This window comes from Trachymyrmex cornetzi, unplaced genomic scaffold (assembly GCF_001594075.2).
Source record: "Trachymyrmex cornetzi isolate Tcor2-1 unplaced genomic scaffold, Tcor1.1 scaffold313, whole genome shotgun sequence".
NCBI lineage: Eukaryota > Metazoa > Arthropoda > Insecta > Hymenoptera > Formicidae > Trachymyrmex > Trachymyrmex cornetzi.
Window position 1 is genome coordinate 518,779 of NW_017297828.1, and position 18,989 is coordinate 537,767.

Below are 18,989 nucleotides of genomic sequence, written 5' to 3' on the forward strand. Positions count from 1 at the left end.
TCCGATGATACGAAGCAAAATCCATCGAAATCCTGTTTTCTGATTGGTTGCAGAGCGTCGTACGACGCAAATCGGATGCAGTGTGAATCCAGCATTAGGATTGACGCTCTGTTTCCTGATATGTGTATACGTACTCTTACGTCGATCAGCTTAACCAGTGGAGATTGGTGCAACTGGTGCAAGAAGCAAATTAATAAAATTGTTAACGCAGGCGGACACAAAAGATTTGGACATATATCCAAACTAGTTTTAGCTTTAATGAGTTTACCTTTTTCTAATGCGAGCGTTGAGCGAACATTCTCAATTATTAATATCATTAAAGATAAGTTACGAAATAGAATGTCAGTAGAAACTGCAGATACTATTTTGCGCATCAGAAGTAATTTACCAAATGGCTGTATCGCTTTTGAACCCACTGAAGATATGCTGAATAAATTTAATTCGGAAACTATGTATTCTTCTAACTTTGTAGAAAAAATATTAGATGCATTCATAGAATGGGAGGGCTCCGATTGCACACATCGCATATTGCATACATGTATCGCTGATTGGCCAATTTAAAAATAAAATAATCTCATTGGCAAAACAGTAAAAAATTACTAGGCACCAGTTGATATGAGTGGTGTGTACAATCAGAACTGTAGGCAAACGGGATCCTCCCTCATAGAATGCTAAGGGCCTACGCACAATAGAGGAACAAGAATTAAGGCCCTTCTACAATACACGGAGTAAGAAGTAAGAGTAAGAAATTGACCAATCACAGTTGAATGTGAAAAAAATAATCGACTGTGATTGGTCAATTTCTTACTCTTACTTTTTACTCCGTGTATTGTAAACGGGCCTTGAGATATTAAGATTTTAACCTATCAGAAACTGATTACATCGGAATACACGGTTTCTGATAGGTTGAAATCTTAATATCTAATTCTTGTTCCTCTATTGTGCGCAGGCCCTATTTCTACAAAGTTATAAGAATACATACTTAATAAAATTAGAAGAATACATATTTATTATACTTCATGTAAAATTAAATTAAGTACATACGTTGTTCGAATAAAATCATTTCATAAGGCCGGTATTCATAGTCAGGTCTTATATTCAAGACCGTCTTAAGTACGGTCTCAAGAAGTCTCGAACCAATCAGAAGGCTGCATTAGTGTTTTAAGACATTACTTAAGGCCCGTCTACAATACACAGAGTAAGAAGTAAGAGTAAGAAATTGACCAATCACAGTCGATTATTCTTCTCACGTTCGACTGTGATTGGTCAATTTCTTACTCTTACTTCTTAAAGCGTTTTCCACTGGGAAAACTAGTGCAACACTGGTGCGCACTGAGTGCAATTGTGTTGTTCCACTGTGAAAACTAGTTCAGTGTTTAATGTTCCATTGATAAAACTAGTGCAAAAAACTTGCACTGAGTTCAACTTTTGCTCCACTGTCTTTGAAGTCAGTGGAAACCAGTGTAAGTTGAAATTGAGGTTGTGTTCGTGCTAAGGTATGATATTATGTTATGATATGATATTACATTGTAATGTATTAGAAAACTACGTATTAGAAACTATTTAAGATATAAGTATTTCATTAAGGAACAATGAATAAATTTACAATAGAAAATTTTATGTTAATCGATTATTATTTTAATCTAGGGGTTTTATTACCAATCTAGGGGGAAATGTAGGCTGGCTTGGGGGGTTTGCATTGAGGTCATCTGGCAACACTGAGATGACTGCACATGGGAACGGTTCACCTGTTTTTTTACGTCGTGCCATCGATGGCGAGTACCATATTAAATTAGAAAAAGAAGAAGATTAACCTTTGATATTATTGTTTGATAATATATTGCGCGTTAAATGATGTAAATGTTGATAAATGTCTCAATTGTTATTGGTTTGTGTTACGTCAACAATTTCTATTTAGAAATTTTAATAAATATTTTACTCTCGCGCTCACATATCATATAGCTTATTCAATATCTCTTTGTCCGAAAAACAAAGTTTGGAAAGTTCAAATCGGAACTGTGTGTGGAAAAAGTAATCTGCTATTTAAAAAAAATTTTTTGTGTGTATATAGTGCCTTCAATCCCGCAAAGGGATTATGTGTGTTTACTTTAAATTAAAAGTAATATCTTTCAAGGTTAGAATATCTGTTATACTCGTAACATTTAAGTTGTTTCACACACAGTGCCGAACGAAATAACTTTAGCTCTTCAAACTTTATTTTCTTTTTTTGCAAAAGGAGAAACCGAACGATTTATTTTTGCATTTGCATCCTCTTCTAAAATGAACGAGTTGAATCAAACATTTATCCAATAAAGTTTATTAGTCTCATTCTTTTCTTTTTCTAACTTTAAATTTTTCATTTTTTGAATTTATAAATGAATCATTAAAACCAATAAGTATCTCGTATAACATTTTAATGACGCATTATATTGCCATTTTAGTTAAACATGAATGGTGAAGCATATTCTTTGGAAAAGTGCGAATTGGTTTGTTAGATAACTCAGTAAAAATAAAAAACTATTAGTCAATAATAGAGTGAATAAGTAAGTATCAATAATGAGTCACTTGCAAGACATAGTTAATACGCCGGAAATAATGGAACTGGTGAGACTTCTTCGTCAGAATGGCGACAAAATCTTGAGTGCCTCTAGCAAGCTTTCCTTATCGACGAAACTGCTGCACAATCTTAACGAAGCATTTTCATTGATTATATCAGAATCCGAAGATTTGAATTCTTCATTTCACGTGTGCAACAGTTCCAAGATAGATATATTTCGTGATGTAAAGTTCCTACACGATTTTGTGCAAAAGACTATAGGTTTGAAAGTAATACACTGTTCATCTGACATCAAAGTTACTATTGACATCTCCAAATTTAGACATTTAAAGTATTTAGAACTGAAAGAGGTATCTGTTGAATTATTGAAGGGTCTACAGAGTGTCAGAGGTCAGTTGGAAAGTATTGTGTGTGCCGGCAGGAAAGGGATATCCACAATTTATCAATTATTAGGTAATATTTATATATTACCTAATATATAAATTATATATTATATATAAATTAATATTTATAACCTAAATAAGCATCAATGAATCACATCAATGTATTGTCAAAGTGTACTTAGTCACCCTACGTGTATCTTCTCTTTGTAGAAATAATGTCTTTAAAAGATAATATTATATATATTTGAGAACTCAATTATATATAGAATATCATAGAATTAATAACAATATAGCTTTTAACAAACAAATATGCAAAAAAATTCTACAAAATTCTATAAAATTATTGATGTAACATACATAAAAAGAAATTACAGTTTTCTACCTACATAATTATTATATATACATTGAAATTAGTTATTGTATTGTCTTATATTCCTATCTATAGCTGAATGTGGAGGTGATGCTGGAGTCGGTTTCGTATGGGCATCCTTGAGACACTTGGTGTTGCCTCATAACGCTCTCAAATGTCTAGATAAATCATTAGAATTGGCACCTTGGCTTCAGATATTAGATTTGAGTCATAATATGATAATCGATGCCAAAGAAATATCATATTTATCAAACTTGAGATATGTGAATCTAGGTTACAATAAATTAGAACAAATACCTATATTCAATAAGACAGTATTACATTCGTTACAAGTGTTGGTGTTGAAAAACAATTATATCGAAAATTTAAGCGGTTGGTTGTTTTCTGTGCACTAATAACTCTTCATTTAATTTCCAAATAGTTTAAAGTTATTCTCTTGCTACATTTAAATATAACTTTCAAATTTATTAATAAACGAATATGATTACATAATTTAAGCAATTATTATCATCTATTGTTATCATTATCAATTTGTACAATAGGTCTTCAAGGCTTAGAATATTTGACAGAATTAGACTTGTCATTTAATTGTTTAATGGAGCATTTGGTTCTCTTGCCACTGCAAAAGATGTCTACCTTGTTGTGGTTATCCCTGGAAGGAAATCCTTTATCATATCATCCAAAATATCGAATTCTGACCATTAAATATTTACATCCGAATTTGTCAGATAGCAAGGTATCCCTGTGTGACATTGAAAATTGTTAAGCGCGAAACAGCAGTGCTAATACACTTACATGACACAGATCTGAGTAAAATTCTTATAGTTTGTTTTAGATCATCTGTCGCTCTCAAATGCGGAAAAAATGCTAGTCGCAGAAAATCGAATCTTTGCAATACCTACGAATCAATCTACTACATCTCTGACCAGCTCAATATCTGTATATGCTGATACACATGAATTCGACCAAGACAGATTAGATCATCGAACAATATTGTTATCTAAGAATCTAGAAAAAAGTGTAACAAGGAGTAAAAGAAGACCAAATGTCAAAGAAGCAATCATTGATGAAATTGATCAGGAAAAAAGAGAATTTAAGAAATTGCCTGATGTGGTAGCATCGTCTTCTCATTTAGGTAAGATTTTTTAAATAAATAACATATATACAATAGAGTGAAAGGCATATTGTGTCTAATAAATTGGTGTCTAATAAAATGGAACAGTACTGTATATAATAACTGGTAGTGTAGCAATAGAATAATGTATCTTTCTTGTAATATTCTATATTAATTTGTTCATTGTTTCAGAGTCATCAAAGGATTACTTGGAAATAAAGAAACGTATCTTAGATCTACGAGAAAAATTTGGCGAAAATAATTGGTTGAGCAGTCACGCGGGAACTTCTGTCCAGCACATTATGGGTCTTCATCCTGCTTCATCAGAATCTTCAGAATCGCAAATATCTAAAATAAGGACTTTGACTAATATTAATACATCATCGTTTCTTCACGATACTCTCATTTACGCAATGGATAACGAAAAATCATCTAATGAATCGCAAGAAATTGCAGAATACATAGAAGACGATAAAAAACTTCCTCAAAATAAGACCTTGGACGATCTTCCGAAGATATGCACTGCTTCTATGATTGCATACGATCCTAATGAAGGTAAAATTTACGTATAATGTATTAAATAATATATTTACATTGCGCACAAGTTGATATTTTTTTTTATAGAGGTTGGAGACTTGTATATTATTCAAAAAAGAAACAATGAGAACGAGATGGAGAATGTCTTTCTGGTAATAACTTCCGAGTAAGTTATTGTTTCACTGCAAATAATTATAACACAATTAAAATTGCATTAGATTCAAACGTTTTTAATTTAATTATTTACAAGAAAAAGCAAAGATGGCAGATTGTCGAAAGCAATTTTCAATTAAATATGTACATTTCGTAATATATTATTATTAAGATAAAACTTTTGTGATAATATTTGCAGAGATATTAAAGAAAGAGATGCAATTACTGGAAAAATAAAATTTTGTTGGTCGACAAATTCCTTATTGTCTTGCGTCTTAGGTAGAAGCGATCCACCTACAGTTGACATTATTTTTGACACTATTAGGAAAGATAAGGAAAGTAGGCGATATTTTGCACAACTAGATGATGCAAAGGTACTGGGAAACATTTAAATACGATTTTGGAGTTTACAATATAATGCTTTTTTTAGAAAATTGTAACAACAATTAGCGAGCAAATTGAAATGCGGCCAATACTGTTCAAGATTTTCAAGTGCATGAAATGTTCAACACAATTCTCACAGGATCCAGAATTATATGTGGCACTCACTATTAAATCGATGACAAGTTTGTTTTATGGTTTATGACGAGATATTTTTGATAGGAGAGGATTGAGTGAAAATGATGGTTTTTTTTTTTCAGGTACAAAAATCAAGTGTCCTTCCTGCGACAGCAGCTTGGTCATTGAAGTAGAGACACTTTCTAATGTAGATAACCAAGTTATAAAGAGTCAGCTAATAGACAATTCAACAAGGCTCAACTTGGCACATTCCGAGTCATTCTCCAGTATCGGTATGTCCCTCGATGTGATATCGTTATGTTCTGTCAGCATGTAGGATCCTTTAGACAAAGCGGATTTATAAAAAAAAGTGCACAACCTGTACGAGATTTTTTATACAGTATTGTGATCTTTTTTGCATTGTTGAATTTCAATGTATTAATTTTCAAGAACTTCAATTTCTATGACACAAGCATTAAAAAATCAGAGCGAGATTTTAATTATTATAGGAAGAATAATGGTGAAAAATGTTATAATTTTCGATTCATCTGAAAAGTAAAGCTGCAAAAATACACAACTGAGTGTCGTAATCGTTTTTACTTTGAATTACGAATTATTATATATAGTTTGTGCAAAACAATCACATTAAAATTGGCCTAATATTGCTTAACTTTATCTTAAAAAGAAAATTAATCCTTCTTAGCCGACTGATTGAGTAAATAATAAATGCAGTCTAATAGTTGATGTGTTGTACTGATCAATGCGTTTGTACATTTTACCACGTTTTTATGGGAACTGTAACATACTAATACCGGTGCAGGTGGAATGGAGGGTGGAGCTAAAACCGTCACCACTTCTCTGGTGCACTCCGACTCTTACACCCAAGCTCAAGTCTGCTGTAAGCTTCAGCCAAAATAATTTATGTTACAGCATTTCCTTATTTCTTCCTTTTGCTTTTTTCTCTCTTTTTTCTTCTCTTGATCCTTTTGTTTTTCTTCTTTTTTATCTTTCTTTTCATATTTCCCATCAACCAATTTAGCCATTGTGCGTACGATATTTAATTTAATTTTGTCTTTTTATCTGAAAATGGAGTTTTGATGTTAAGAAAGAAAAATCTCGGCGGCTGATAAATTTAAATCTTTTTTTATACATTAAAAAATATGGTCATTTATATCTTATCCTGTTGGTAACAATTTCTTTAACGCTTCTCTTTTTGGTACTATAAAAGTGCCTATTTCCGCTTTTTATTTTTGTAAGCGCGATGTGATGTATTTATAAAAGAAATGCACACGTTTAATTTATACTTAAGATTTCTTAATTTTGGTTCATTCTCTTCTCTTTCTCAATTAAAAAAAAATATAACAAAATGTGTTACTTATCTCTCTTTTTCTGAATTGATATTTATCATCGTCATCAGGTTCAGCGACGAGTTTAGATGAGTCAAGGGAGTCAACACCGTCTGCCAATATCCTGACGAAGAAATACGAGAGTGACATAGAGATACTCAGTAATCCAAGCCAGAGCAGCATAGAAGTTTTAGATGAAACTCTAAAGTTAGTCTGCTACTTGCTTGCAGTTATTATTACAGTTTTTACAGCGATACTTGTAGTTTATAGTACTTGACATCTTATATACGGATTAACTGTATACAAATACAAGTGCATCAAGAAACGAGTTAGATAGAATTACTTTATTAATACAATTTTATATTAAAAAAGAAACAGAAACATACATGATCTCATCCGTTTGTCATATTGTTTATGTTGATATTTCAACCATGATATTCATTGATGCAGGGCAAACATCACATCAAATCGCAAACGCTCAACGGAAGAAAAGCGTATCGTAATTGCTCCTTTAATAACAATACCAGATGCAACGTCGATCATGACAGGTCTGACAGAAAGTAGTTCTTCGGGTTTGTATTCTTCGTCTCTTGTGTGTGCCTTTCTTTGTGAAACAGTTATTAAATCAGTTATTAAGTTTAACAGTGTAATTACTAATGATGATATTAATTTTATTATGGCTCATGTATTTCTCTTTGTTCTATGGAAATTAAAATAATTATTTATAATATAATATAAATAAGGAATTTTATAATGTGTTATAAATGCTTATAATCAAGTTGTTCTAGCGAATTATATGTATAAACTGTACGTATAAGATTAACCTTACATCATTATTTTATTCCATTAAAATAAAAATTAACGCTATTTTCAATATGCAGTTATGTATTCTTTTACAACTTTTACCAATAGTGTCAATTTTTATTTTAATGGAATAAAGTAATAATATAAATTTAATTTTATTTACAGGCTCGTTAACAGACAGCATATGCACGACATATGAAAATAAAATGGTCAAATCGAACATTGATACGAAATCCCATAGTAGCGATGGCGAAAAGGAAATAGCATTTGCTCCTATGACAAACTTAACATCGATGCTGGGAGGTAAAATAAACAAATTCTATTGAACGAATGGTGCATTGTTCGACACTATTAAAAGCGCTTGGTCGCGTCAATAAAATGAGCAAATATTTTGCTTCTGCTTGAAACATTAGTTTTATTTCGAATAACGTGACCATGATTTCAATCATGTTTATTAATTATGTTAATCATTATCATCAGTTATATTCATTAGATATTACGTTGTGATAATAATAATTTTTTTTATAATTTTTATATCTGTGTTATTTTCAGGCTTGCTACAAAGTATTAAGATCGGCAGCAAAACCTTGAAAGGTGAAGAGGCGTCAAACTTTTTTGGCAGTAACGTGCAATATTCCTATACTGATTTTAGCAGTATAGATCATAGAATCAAATTGCATATCATTCTAAATGTATTTGAGCATGAGAACGAAGAACTCGTATTTCTTCTCAAGGTATTTAGCTTGAGATTTAATTCATTACATCTCAATTAATTATATATGACAAATTTGAATTAAATAGAATTATAGAATGGATATACATCTTTTTTTCCCCCATTTTCTTTCATCTGTATAGGCAGACATTTTGATGCATTCTATGCAAGAAACATTTTCTGGATGCTTAGTATTGTCTACGTCTAAGGTTTACGTTCTTAGGATCGATGGGTCAGAAGGGTAAGTTCGTACTTTGATATAAATTTTAATATCCAAAATCATAAAAATTTTAGAAACATAGGTGCTACTTTTTATTGTGTTTTTTAATAAAAGTATCAATAAAGATTATTTATTTTAATTGCGAACTTTAATATACTATGGCCCAATTTCACAATATATGGTTACCTAAAGATTAAAGGTAACCAAGAAATTCATGAATGAATTTCATTGATGAATCTGTTGATAACCTTTAATCTTTAGGTAACCATATATTGTGAAAATGGGCCTATGTGTCTTTAATTAATTTGAAACTAACAGAAAAATCTGGTTTTATGCGGGTTTCTATTCTACTGTTAAACATACGAGAAAACTTTTTACTTTTAATAAAGAAACTAAGCAAAAGAAGAAAAAAAGAATTTGTAACAGGGAAGATCCACAGCGTTGGCTTCACAAGGAAATTAGTTGGACGACGGACAGATTGAGATCTTTCATACCGCTGCCATTTAAACAAGGTGTTTTAATTGAGTTACAACAGTCTGGGAAAGCCGGCGAAGAACATCTCGCTATCACCCTGCTTTGTATTCTGCAAGATTTCCAAAGAACGTCAAATTTTTTATTTTATATCACAGGTAAAATGTGTTTTAACAAGTAGGTGAGACTTGATTTTAATTGACTGTAAGGCTTCAAGTATATTTATATAAATATATTTGACGTTAATTTTCTTTCCTTCTATTTACGATGTGCCTCTGATGATAGATTTGCAGTTGCCTGCAAGCTGCGAAGTGGAATTCTCTATTCCAGAACGTTACAGCATTTTGATGCACAACATACTAACGAATACTGCAAATTATCAGACAGGGGACATCGTACGATTACTAGCAATATTTTCTTCCGCAATCTTAAAATACCAAAACATCGCTATCAAGATGAAACTATCTGGATTAATATTGACGGATGCAGCGCTGGTGATCCTAAAGGACAATGTTCAATGGCTTATACCAGACAGCAATCAAGTGCCTTTAGTCACTAGAGAACAAGTTATAAGCAATTTGATTGGAATAGTCAGTAATTTTCGATAATATCTGTTACCGTAAATATACACTCTATCCATGAGTCTCTAAAGAAAATTTAAATTTTCTTTAGTAAGACTTGTGGATGGGTACCACGATTAAATTTAACAAAAGTACATGCTGTTCCAAGTTACCTACACTATCCCAAGTCACCTATATTTACGGTAGTTATAGCTTACAAAGCTTAGAAAGTGATAATGCTTTTAAATAGTTGCGCTTTATGTAATCTTAAAAGTATAATATACAAAATGTTTCGCAATTTAGTTGTTCGCATTATCTCTTTCTGTATTATCCATTACACATTTAATATACATTTACTGATATAAATATAATGTAATAATTTTAGGAACATTGTGACACTTGGTTAACTTTAAATTTTTTGGACGAAATTGCGGGCCTTGAGGAAAACTGGACATTGGAATTTGTCTCTTCTGGTGCTGCCGAGGCTGTAATAAGTTCTATTCAGTCTCCGTGGGAAAAGTTATTCTCGATACCTCTGCAAATAACACGCATAACGCAAGATGATGCAGAGAAAGCTTAAACAATACACAAATCAAATTTCTAGTGAGTTTTTCTACATTATAGTCATGGTAGAATTAATAAGGTGAAACATTGCGCATAATGGCAACAATACTGGAAATAAACTAATCAAATGTTCCCCAATATGCACTTTCCTGCGTATAATAGCGCTGGTTATACTAGAACAACCACTCTCAAATGTTATCTAAATTCACTCTTCTACTGTGCATCCATGGGAATACTTCACCTTATTAATTCCATCATAATTATAGTTTAGTTCAATAAACTTTTGTCTTATATCTAGAAAATCCAATAGACTAAGAACAACTACTTCAAAGGAAAAAAAAACACGCAATGCTCTATTTATTGCAAGGATTGCAAGAGATTGACTTGCTGAAGTGAAATAGAGAGAAATCCAGATATATGTATAATTAAAGAAAGTATGTATTGCGACCGTACTCACGAGAGTGGCGCAAAATCTTCGTCGCGCGTTCGTGATCTTAGCTCTTTATGGTCTCTCGGATACTCTATACTCTCCGCTCGAAGTCGGTAGTATCAATTGCTTTTTTTGAGATTTGCACAATCTCCGATTACTCGTACTCTAAACACCAGATTTTTGGGCGCCAGGCACGAGAGAGCGTGCCACTCTTTCGCGAAGCTAACTCGACAAATTCTTCGGGAACTCAAAATTCTCGACTCAATCACGAATACGGACGGCCCGGATAACCGACTGCTCAGCCACGAGATTAGTAGAGGGGGTGGTTTGTGGCCGGGCACGGAGGAATTCTTGGAGAACGGGCAGGGAGATACGCAACAAATTTTATAATAGAAAAGAGTTAACAAATATATTCGGTTCTTTCTGACACGAGGTCGTACACACTAGGTGATAAATAATGGCTCCTGTAATCCACAAGGCGAAAAGAGGGGCGGAATTGCCCTTGTAAGCGGCGTACTCTACTCGCGGTATTAATAGCGAGAAATTCTTCTCTCCACGGGGCGAGCTCTTAGCTTTTCACTACTCGACAACTCGTAGATAGTGTACCGATGGAGAATTTCCGGGTCGTGGCAATCGCGGGGCGTTTGGCCCTGTCTAATGCGTGCACAACTTCGACCTTGAGCTCGGCCCGCGAAGAAGTCTGCTCCGTCGCAGACGAACGGGATCACAGTTCGGATACGAATTTTATTTGCAATCTCAGGCTCTCGGGACGATACAACGCGGTACAATACACGACGAACGATACAATACGAAATGACGAGAATACTGTCCGGAATCTCGCGTGATTCCGGTTCTCAAGCGCGACAAGAAATACAACTTAACTCTACACGCGAAACGACCTGGCTGTGGCGGCGGCGGGCGTGTTAAATACGCGACGGAAATACTCGCGGCCCACGATATCGGACGGGATGGCACGATCACGCGTAGCACGCCTGCAATGGCGGGCAACTCTCGACAACGAGCTCTACGGAACAGCTAACAATTAATTGCCGCGGATTCGTGTGATCCCTCCGACGAGAAATCGGCGGCTTTACAACATCTTACTGCGCTCGTTTCACCAAGGGTCCTCCTTGTGGCTCTCTCTCGGTATCCTCGACTCTCGGTCACGCTCTCGGTCTCACTCTTTAACATCCCGTGTCCTCACGTCCTTACTCGAGATTCGCCACAGCACAAGTCACGTGATTAGCCTTATCGCTCCTGGTTTGTCGCGAGTCCTCTCGCGGGTCCCATGCGCCCTCTCGGGTCGCGGTCGCGTCGCGCGCCCTGGATTCGACGCGCGGATTTAATTGTTGGTGGGCATTAATTGGAGGTTGCTCGCAGGATTTTCCCCTGTCTCATCCGGGTCCTAGGGCCTTCCGGATGCCAAAGCAGTCAATTTCCCCCGCCGTGCGGTTTCCTTTTCCGCGACGGGGCGTCATCGTTTGGCTAGATCCTCCTGGTGGCGTCGATAGCGGGGCCCCCATGCACGGTGTGCGGTAAGGGGTGCGCATCCCCTCAATGCCGTGTCTTTCCCTGTTACGGGCTATCTCCTGTAAAGAACCCAGTACGAGGATCATGCTCGCAATAAAATGGTTTATTAAAATCTAAGAACTGTTCACCTGCGCATCCTCCCTTCCGGTCGCGGCCTCGTTCCTCTTCGGATGTGTCTCCGTTCTTCTCCCTCGACATCCGCGGGGTTGGTGAGACGTAGCTTCAGATTAACATAATCTCTGGTAGCCGCCGATTATACAAAAACGCTTAACAATAAAATAAAGAATCGGCGAAACGCAATCGCAAAGTCGCCCGTAATCGCGATAAGCGCTGGCACGCCCGCCCTCCGCGACGGGAGGACACAGGACAAAAATGCCGCGCTAATTCCGGTCGGGTCAAACGACCCTTGTGACGGACGGTACAAACTTCACGTCACAGTGTATATATATATATATATATATATACAGGGTGAGGAAAAAGTACCAGGACACCTGAATATCATAGAAAATATAAGTACTACAGAAAAGTGTTTCAGACAAAAGTTGTAGGGTTCAAAAAGATCTATTTACTGATCATATCCGTTTAACCTTGCGTGGCGTCCTCAAGGTCAGGTCAAGGTTAGATCAATTTTTTTAAATGGGATATACCCTATTTTTCATTGCATATTCTTATAACACATCTCGAGAGCTTTCCAAAACACTATAATAAAATATTTTTTCACGAGATACTTTTGGAGTTATAAGGCTCGAAAGTTACAGTACAGTTGATATCATTATGCAAATTGTCCGACAAGCGGCTAAAACCTCTTGAATGCTTCTGATCATGTCCTGGATAACATTTGTCAAGATCAAGGCCATTGGAGATTATCCCTCTTACTTTCATTTTTGCATTTAATTTATTGCAATCGGGACACCTAAATAACTTCTGAACGGTTCGAGATAGAGGATTGAAGTTTATAGGGATGCAAATGGCATCATAAAATCTATCGAAAAAAAAACATTGCAGAGACCTGGGACACCACGCGTTGTTCTCGTCTTGGAAAGCCCTTTTAAACGAGCTCTCACTCGACCTCACGTGCAATTTAAGATTTTTCCGCCCCCCTTCCCCACCGATCCCCGCGGATGTTAAAATGGGTGTTTTTTGTATTAAATGATAGATTTGATGATGCCATTTGCATCCCTATAAACTTCAATCTTCTGTCTCGAACCGTTCAAAAGTTATTTTTAGGTGTCCCGGTTGCAATAAATTTAGTGCAAAAATGGAAATAAGAGGGATAATCTCCAATGGCCTTGATCTTGACAAATGTTATCCAGGACATGATCTTGAACAGTATTCAAGAGGTTTTAGCCGTCTGTCGGACAATTTGCGTAATGCTAATGTCAACTGTACTGTAACTTTCGAGCCTTATAACTCCAAAAGTATTTCATGAAAAAATATTTTATTATAGTGTTTTGGAAAGCTTTCGAGATGTGCTATAAGAATATGCAATAAAAAAAATAGGGTATATCCCATTAAAAAAAATTGATCTAACCTTGACCTGACCTTGAAGACGCCACGCAAGGTCAAACGAATATGAGTAAATAGATCTTTTTGAACCCTACAACTTTTGTCTGAAACACTTTTCTGTAATACTTATATTTTCTATGATATTCAGGTGTCCCGGTACTTTAAAAAGATCAATTTATTCTAAATTGATCTTATCAATTTGATCTTGGGTGGTGTCGCCAATGTCAGGTCACATCGATTTTGTTAAATGAAACACTCCATTTTTGATGCCAAAATCTAATAGCTGGTGTTAATAACCTTTCAAAACACTGTAATAAAATTATTTTTTAGCAAGTATTTTTCAAGTTATAAAGCTTGAAAGTTACAGTACCGTCGGCATTACGCAAGGTATCCGACTGACGATTACGACCTCTTGAATGTTGCTCAGGATCATGTCCTGGATAACATTTGTTATGATTAAGGTCATGGGAGATTGTTTCTCTTATTTTCATTTTTACGTAAAAATGAATTTTCAGTGCAATTATTAATTTAATATATTATATTAAACATATAAAACATCTGAATGTTTTATATGTTTAATATAATATATTAAATTAATAATTGCACATTGCATAATATGTTAATTTACGTGATACGTAGTTTATAATAGATGTAAATTGATGAACATTTTTGCATAGTCTATAAACGCAGAAACATCTTGATATAAAGAAGACATGAAGAAATAATTGTTTCTCAATGAGAGAACCTGAACGAACAAGAAAGATTTAATAAAAAAACAAGAAAATAATGACAAAGTTATAAGTAAAGTATCAAACGTATGGTTCTCAATGGTGCTACACAAGACCTATTGTAAATATAACTTAACTGTAAATACCTTCGGTAGAATTGCCTTTCTTTGTATTAATTTTTGAGCCAAAGTTTCTTCGAAACGATATTATATGCATGCAGTCTCTTATATCAATTTCCCACAATTTGTATTGTATATTTGGCAATTTAATTATTAATTATTTCTGATTATAAATGTCTGACTGTGATATGTATATATATTTAGAATTTTCCAATAAATGCAGGATGCTCAAGTATTAGTAAATATTTATATCGCGAGGATATTGTAATTTATATTTTGTGTAAAACAAAAAAAAGCATATAAATAAATATAATTATAATCTTAAAGTATACTTTTTCGATTCTTATCTCTTTATTATCATCTTATTATTATTTTCTGTTAGCATCAAAAGAGACAAATGTAAAGTTTATTTTTTAATCCTGCATTAGACTGCATAAAAACTTTCTTTCTCGCTTTTACTAAATATCAAACATATCTATTTCACTTTAAGTTCCAAAAGTATACACTAGTTGAGCAACAGAAAACAGACCTTGCAGTAAAATGACCTACTTTAATGCATTTTATGCATTATTGTAATGAAAGAAGCATCTTGCTACACTTTTGTATTAAAAGTCGTGTCTATAACTTGAAAGATTACGACATATGCTATTGATAATGATATGCACTACTGCAAATTACTTAATAAGTACCGGCGTTCTCCATATCTTAAATAGTATCGACATTTCAGTTATCTATTCGTTTGCTATTCCTTCGTAACCATCTGTCAAAGAGTTTTGAGCATATATTTTATAGAAGGTATGATTTATAATACATATACCTTAATTTATAGTAATATGAAGGGTATTATTGATATAATTGACCTAAGTAATGTAAAAAAAAAGAAAAAAAAGATTATTATACGTAAAGTAATAAAGACAAACGGCAAGAATTATACGAAAGTTATTATTTTATAATGTAACATTTATGTATGTTCTTGGTGGAAAAATTTTACTGAAATTTCACGAAAATTTCACTGAAAGTGACAGCAAAATTAATAAAATGTGATTTTACAAAGCAAAATTAATGAAAAGTCGCTGAAATTTAATTAAAATTTCTCCATTACTTTTTCGAAAATTTCTCTAAGTTTTCTGAAATTTCACTAATTTTTTTATTTCAATAATTTCCAACCAAATAGATGAGATGAATTAGTTAAAAACTTATTACAATTTCTTCATAAAGTTTTCAAAAAAGTTTGCTGAATTTCTCTAATAATTTGCCGCGAATGCAATATATCACACTGTTACCATATGGAGTTCTATTTTTCTAGTTCGATTTTAATAATTAAAATATAGAATAGAACAAAAGGAGGAGCATTATGAGATTTTTTATCTATGGTATTCATAGTCGGATCTTATATTTAAGACCATCTTAAGTAAAGTCTTAAGTTGTCATGAACCAATCAGAGAACCGCATTAGCGTCTTAAAACATTACTTAAGACGGTTTTGAAATAACCGATTATGAATACCGTCCTATGTTTTAATAATTCCTTAAAGAAATCGATAAATCCTCAAAATTGAATTCCGAGATGAAAGTAAATGAGATATATTTTTTGTTTAGAACAATAGAGATATATTTTTTGTTTAGTACAATTTTGTTTAGAAAAATAGTAAAAATCAATTCAAGAATCAGTCTTGTGTTTTGTTGTATAAAAATATGCAATTTTGTTTTCAAATGTATTTAAATTTCGCTGAAATTTTGTTAAAAAGTGTTCCGAAATACTGGAACAATTTTAGCAAAAATTTCAGCGAATTTTTCAGCAAAGATTTTTTCCATGAGGAATAAATTGTATGTTCTTATATACGCGTTTACACATGTATATAATTATCAATGTTTGTACAAAAAGAATTTAGAAATGCGTATCCTACAAATTGTAACGGCATGGCTCATTCTCATCGTTATACCGCACTGTGGCATCCATGGTTTTGGATACAGTAAGAGAGGTATGACAAGTTTACAAATTTCGATTTATTTTTCGCGATTTAATATATAAAATAAAACTAAAAGAATCGTAGACAATTTTCCTTTCATTTTTTTTTTATTTAAATTTGATTCTTTATTAAAACAGACGAGATTAATTCGGAAATAAGATAAGAACTTGAAAACAATTATACTACTTAACAATTATATTACTTACAAACAGTGAAACCTGTGTAAAAACTAAGGATAAATATAGAAATCGACGAATAATTACAAATTGATGAGATTCTATAATTATTATTCATATTCAAATAGTGATTGTGTAAATAGCAGCCTACTTAACTTATACATAACGTCTTTAAGGCGATGCTAAAGCCCCCCTGTTTTACCACGTTCCTATTCGGTGGGATTTCTCCGTATTGGATGTACGGATTGCAAAAGTATTATTACTTAAATTATAGTACGCACACAGAGGATGTTTGCTACACTGGATTTTATGAGAAAATCGAAAAAAAATTATAAAATTTACTTATTTTTGGCTCGCACAGCTGTCACCTCGGATATATATTTGCTTGATATAAGAGTTTTAGAGTCCATATCTTGAAAATAAGCGGACAGCAAACACATTATTGAAACGAACGATACCGAATTTGTAGAACTAAGATTGAAAGTCTAGAAAAGATATATTCCCACCGAATAGGAAATACATGCATACAGATGCTTTACGGAGACTGGGACTGTCAACAGAGCCGAAATTCCGTGTAGTAGTAGTTGCGCAGTCTTGCGATAGATGGTGCTGGCATATGTTAAATAAGAACAGATGTATGCGTTTGAGTAAGACAGAATGATATATATTATATAATATAATGTAAAAACTAAATCAAAGATGTCGCCACTATTATCGAAATTGGAATTAAAAAAGTCTGTACTATCGACCTTGATTGAGTTGGGTAATCGGTTTAGCATTCCCTTAAAGGATTATTAATGAGTAAAAGAAAAATGTTATTCTAATGTTTTATTTTAGAGCAACACTTGTGGCCGAAGAAGTACAAATCATGCGCAGGAAAATGGCAATCACCAGTGGCTATATGCACATCAAAGGCGATCGTTAAACCATTTCCGGCTCTCGAACTGATTGGTTATCACGATTTTCTTCTAATGCCGCAATTATTAAAAAATAATGGAAAAACTGGTAAATATTTTTGAGTCATGTATAATTTTACTGTTAAACTTTTTAAAAGAGCGTGTACAGGGTATTGCAGATACATACTAGGCAGTACGATGGGTTGCGCGGCAAACTTTGCATGGCCAAGCGTGGTTTGATAGACAATGACAGTGACTTTATACATTATAAAGTTTATACTACAAAGTTTTATTATTTATATTATAAAGTTTATGTTATAAAGTCACTGTTATTGTCTATAAAACCGCGTTTGCCCATGCAAAGTTTGCCACGCAACCCGTCGTACTGCCTAGTATGTATCTGCAACATCCTGTACATCTCTTTTTTTTTTAGTTATACTTAGTATAGACAAAAATGAAACACAAGTATATAGAACATTGCCTTATATATTCGGAGGCATGCTGCAAAATCAAACATTTGAAATGGAAGAAGTGCACTTTCATTGGGGCTTAAAAAATAATAGAGGTGCCGAACATGTACTAAACGGTATAAGGTAACAGTATTTATTTGTTCGAATTGAAATAAATAATAAAGAATAAATCATAGCAATGAGAGATCAATATCCGTAGATATTCAATGGAAACGCATATTATACATTACAATATAGCATATGGCAATTTTTTGAATGCGTTACGACACGAGGATGGTATAGCCGTAGTAGCTTCTTTCTTCCAGGTAATCACGTGCACGCACGCACGCAACGCGCAACACACACCCACAAAAATAATTCTTTAAATCAACTATAAATACAAAGCTAATTACGGTCCAAGTTAGATGTTAGACTAATACATGTATATATACATATATACAGGGCGAGGAAAAAGTACAGGGACACCTGAATATCATAGAAAATATAATAGCGTTTTCGGCCCGGCCGGGTTTGCACCAACCTGGGTTGAATTAATGGCGTTTTGCGCTCTCCTATTGGTAGAGCGTGTGACGTCAACCAATAGGAAAGATTAATCCAACCTAGGTTGGTGCAAACCTGGCCGGGCCGAAAACGCTATAAGTTTTACAGAAAAGTGTTTCAGACAAAAGTTGTAGGGTTCAAAAAGACCTATTTACTGATCATATCCGTTTGACCTTGCGTGACGTCTTCAAGGTCAGGTCAAGGTGAGATCAATTTTTTTAAATGGAACATCCTATTTTTCATTGCATATTCTTATAACACATCTCGAGAGCTTTCCAAAACACTATAATAAAAACATTACTAAATTAAAAGGGTCATGAGCCTAAAAATACATAAG

The 18,989-nt window shown here is 33.7% G+C and overlaps 3 protein-coding genes across 7 annotated transcripts in view; 2 read left to right on the top strand and 1 right to left on the bottom strand.

Moving 5' to 3' along the window:
• Positions 1–1,770, bottom strand: part of LOC108762628 (uncharacterized) — a 4,227-nt gene extending 2,457 nt beyond the window's left edge. The window contains exon 1 of the mRNA XM_018509699.1: positions 1,660–1,770. Coding sequence (XP_018365201.1) covers positions 1,660–1,770 — 111 coding nt within the window. The remainder of the gene's footprint in view (positions 1–1,659) is intronic.
• A 636-nt stretch (positions 1,771–2,406) lies between these two features.
• LOC108762654 (serine/threonine-protein kinase 11-interacting protein) lies at positions 2,407–14,718 on the top strand. 4 transcript variants are annotated; one of them, XM_018509734.1, is made up of 19 exons: positions 2,407–3,010; positions 3,386–3,682; positions 3,853–4,046; positions 4,136–4,445; positions 4,617–4,979; positions 5,049–5,127; positions 5,314–5,488; positions 5,545–5,680; positions 5,756–5,905; positions 6,433–6,510; positions 7,030–7,165; positions 7,409–7,530; positions 7,928–8,065; positions 8,315–8,496; positions 8,618–8,715; positions 9,121–9,323; positions 9,451–9,755; positions 10,111–10,328; positions 14,433–14,718. In XM_018509734.1, exons 1-18 carry the CDS (start codon positions 2,557–2,559, stop codon positions 10,303–10,305), a joined length of 3,615 nt encoding a protein of 1,204 aa, XP_018365236.1. In that variant the 5' UTR covers positions 2,407–2,556; the 3' UTR covers positions 10,306–10,328; positions 14,433–14,718. The 4 variants fall into 4 exon arrangements, with proteins under 4 accessions (XP_018365236.1, XP_018365238.1, XP_018365235.1 ...); XM_018509736.1 differs by lacking the exon at positions 14,433–14,718 and having other exon boundaries at positions 2,407–2,826; positions 2,929–3,010; positions 10,111–10,622; XM_018509733.1 differs by lacking the exon at positions 14,433–14,718 and having other exon boundaries at positions 10,111–10,622.
• Positions 14,719–15,289: 571 nt separating this feature from the next.
• LOC108762656 (carbonic anhydrase 2) overlaps positions 15,290–18,989 on the top strand; it is a 15,665-nt gene continuing 11,965 nt past the window's right edge. Inside the window, exons 1-5 of one of the 2 annotated variants that reach the window (XM_018509738.1) lie at positions 15,290–15,397; positions 16,486–16,582; positions 17,584–17,751; positions 18,076–18,235; positions 18,312–18,417. In XM_018509738.1, the coding sequence (XP_018365240.1) occupies positions 16,495–16,582; positions 17,584–17,751; positions 18,076–18,235; positions 18,312–18,417 (522 nt within the window). In that variant the 5' untranslated portion in view covers positions 15,290–15,397; positions 16,486–16,494. The remainder of the gene's footprint in view (positions 15,398–16,485; positions 16,583–17,583; positions 17,752–18,075; positions 18,236–18,311; positions 18,418–18,989) is intronic. The other variant, XM_018509737.1, reaches the window with a different exon arrangement.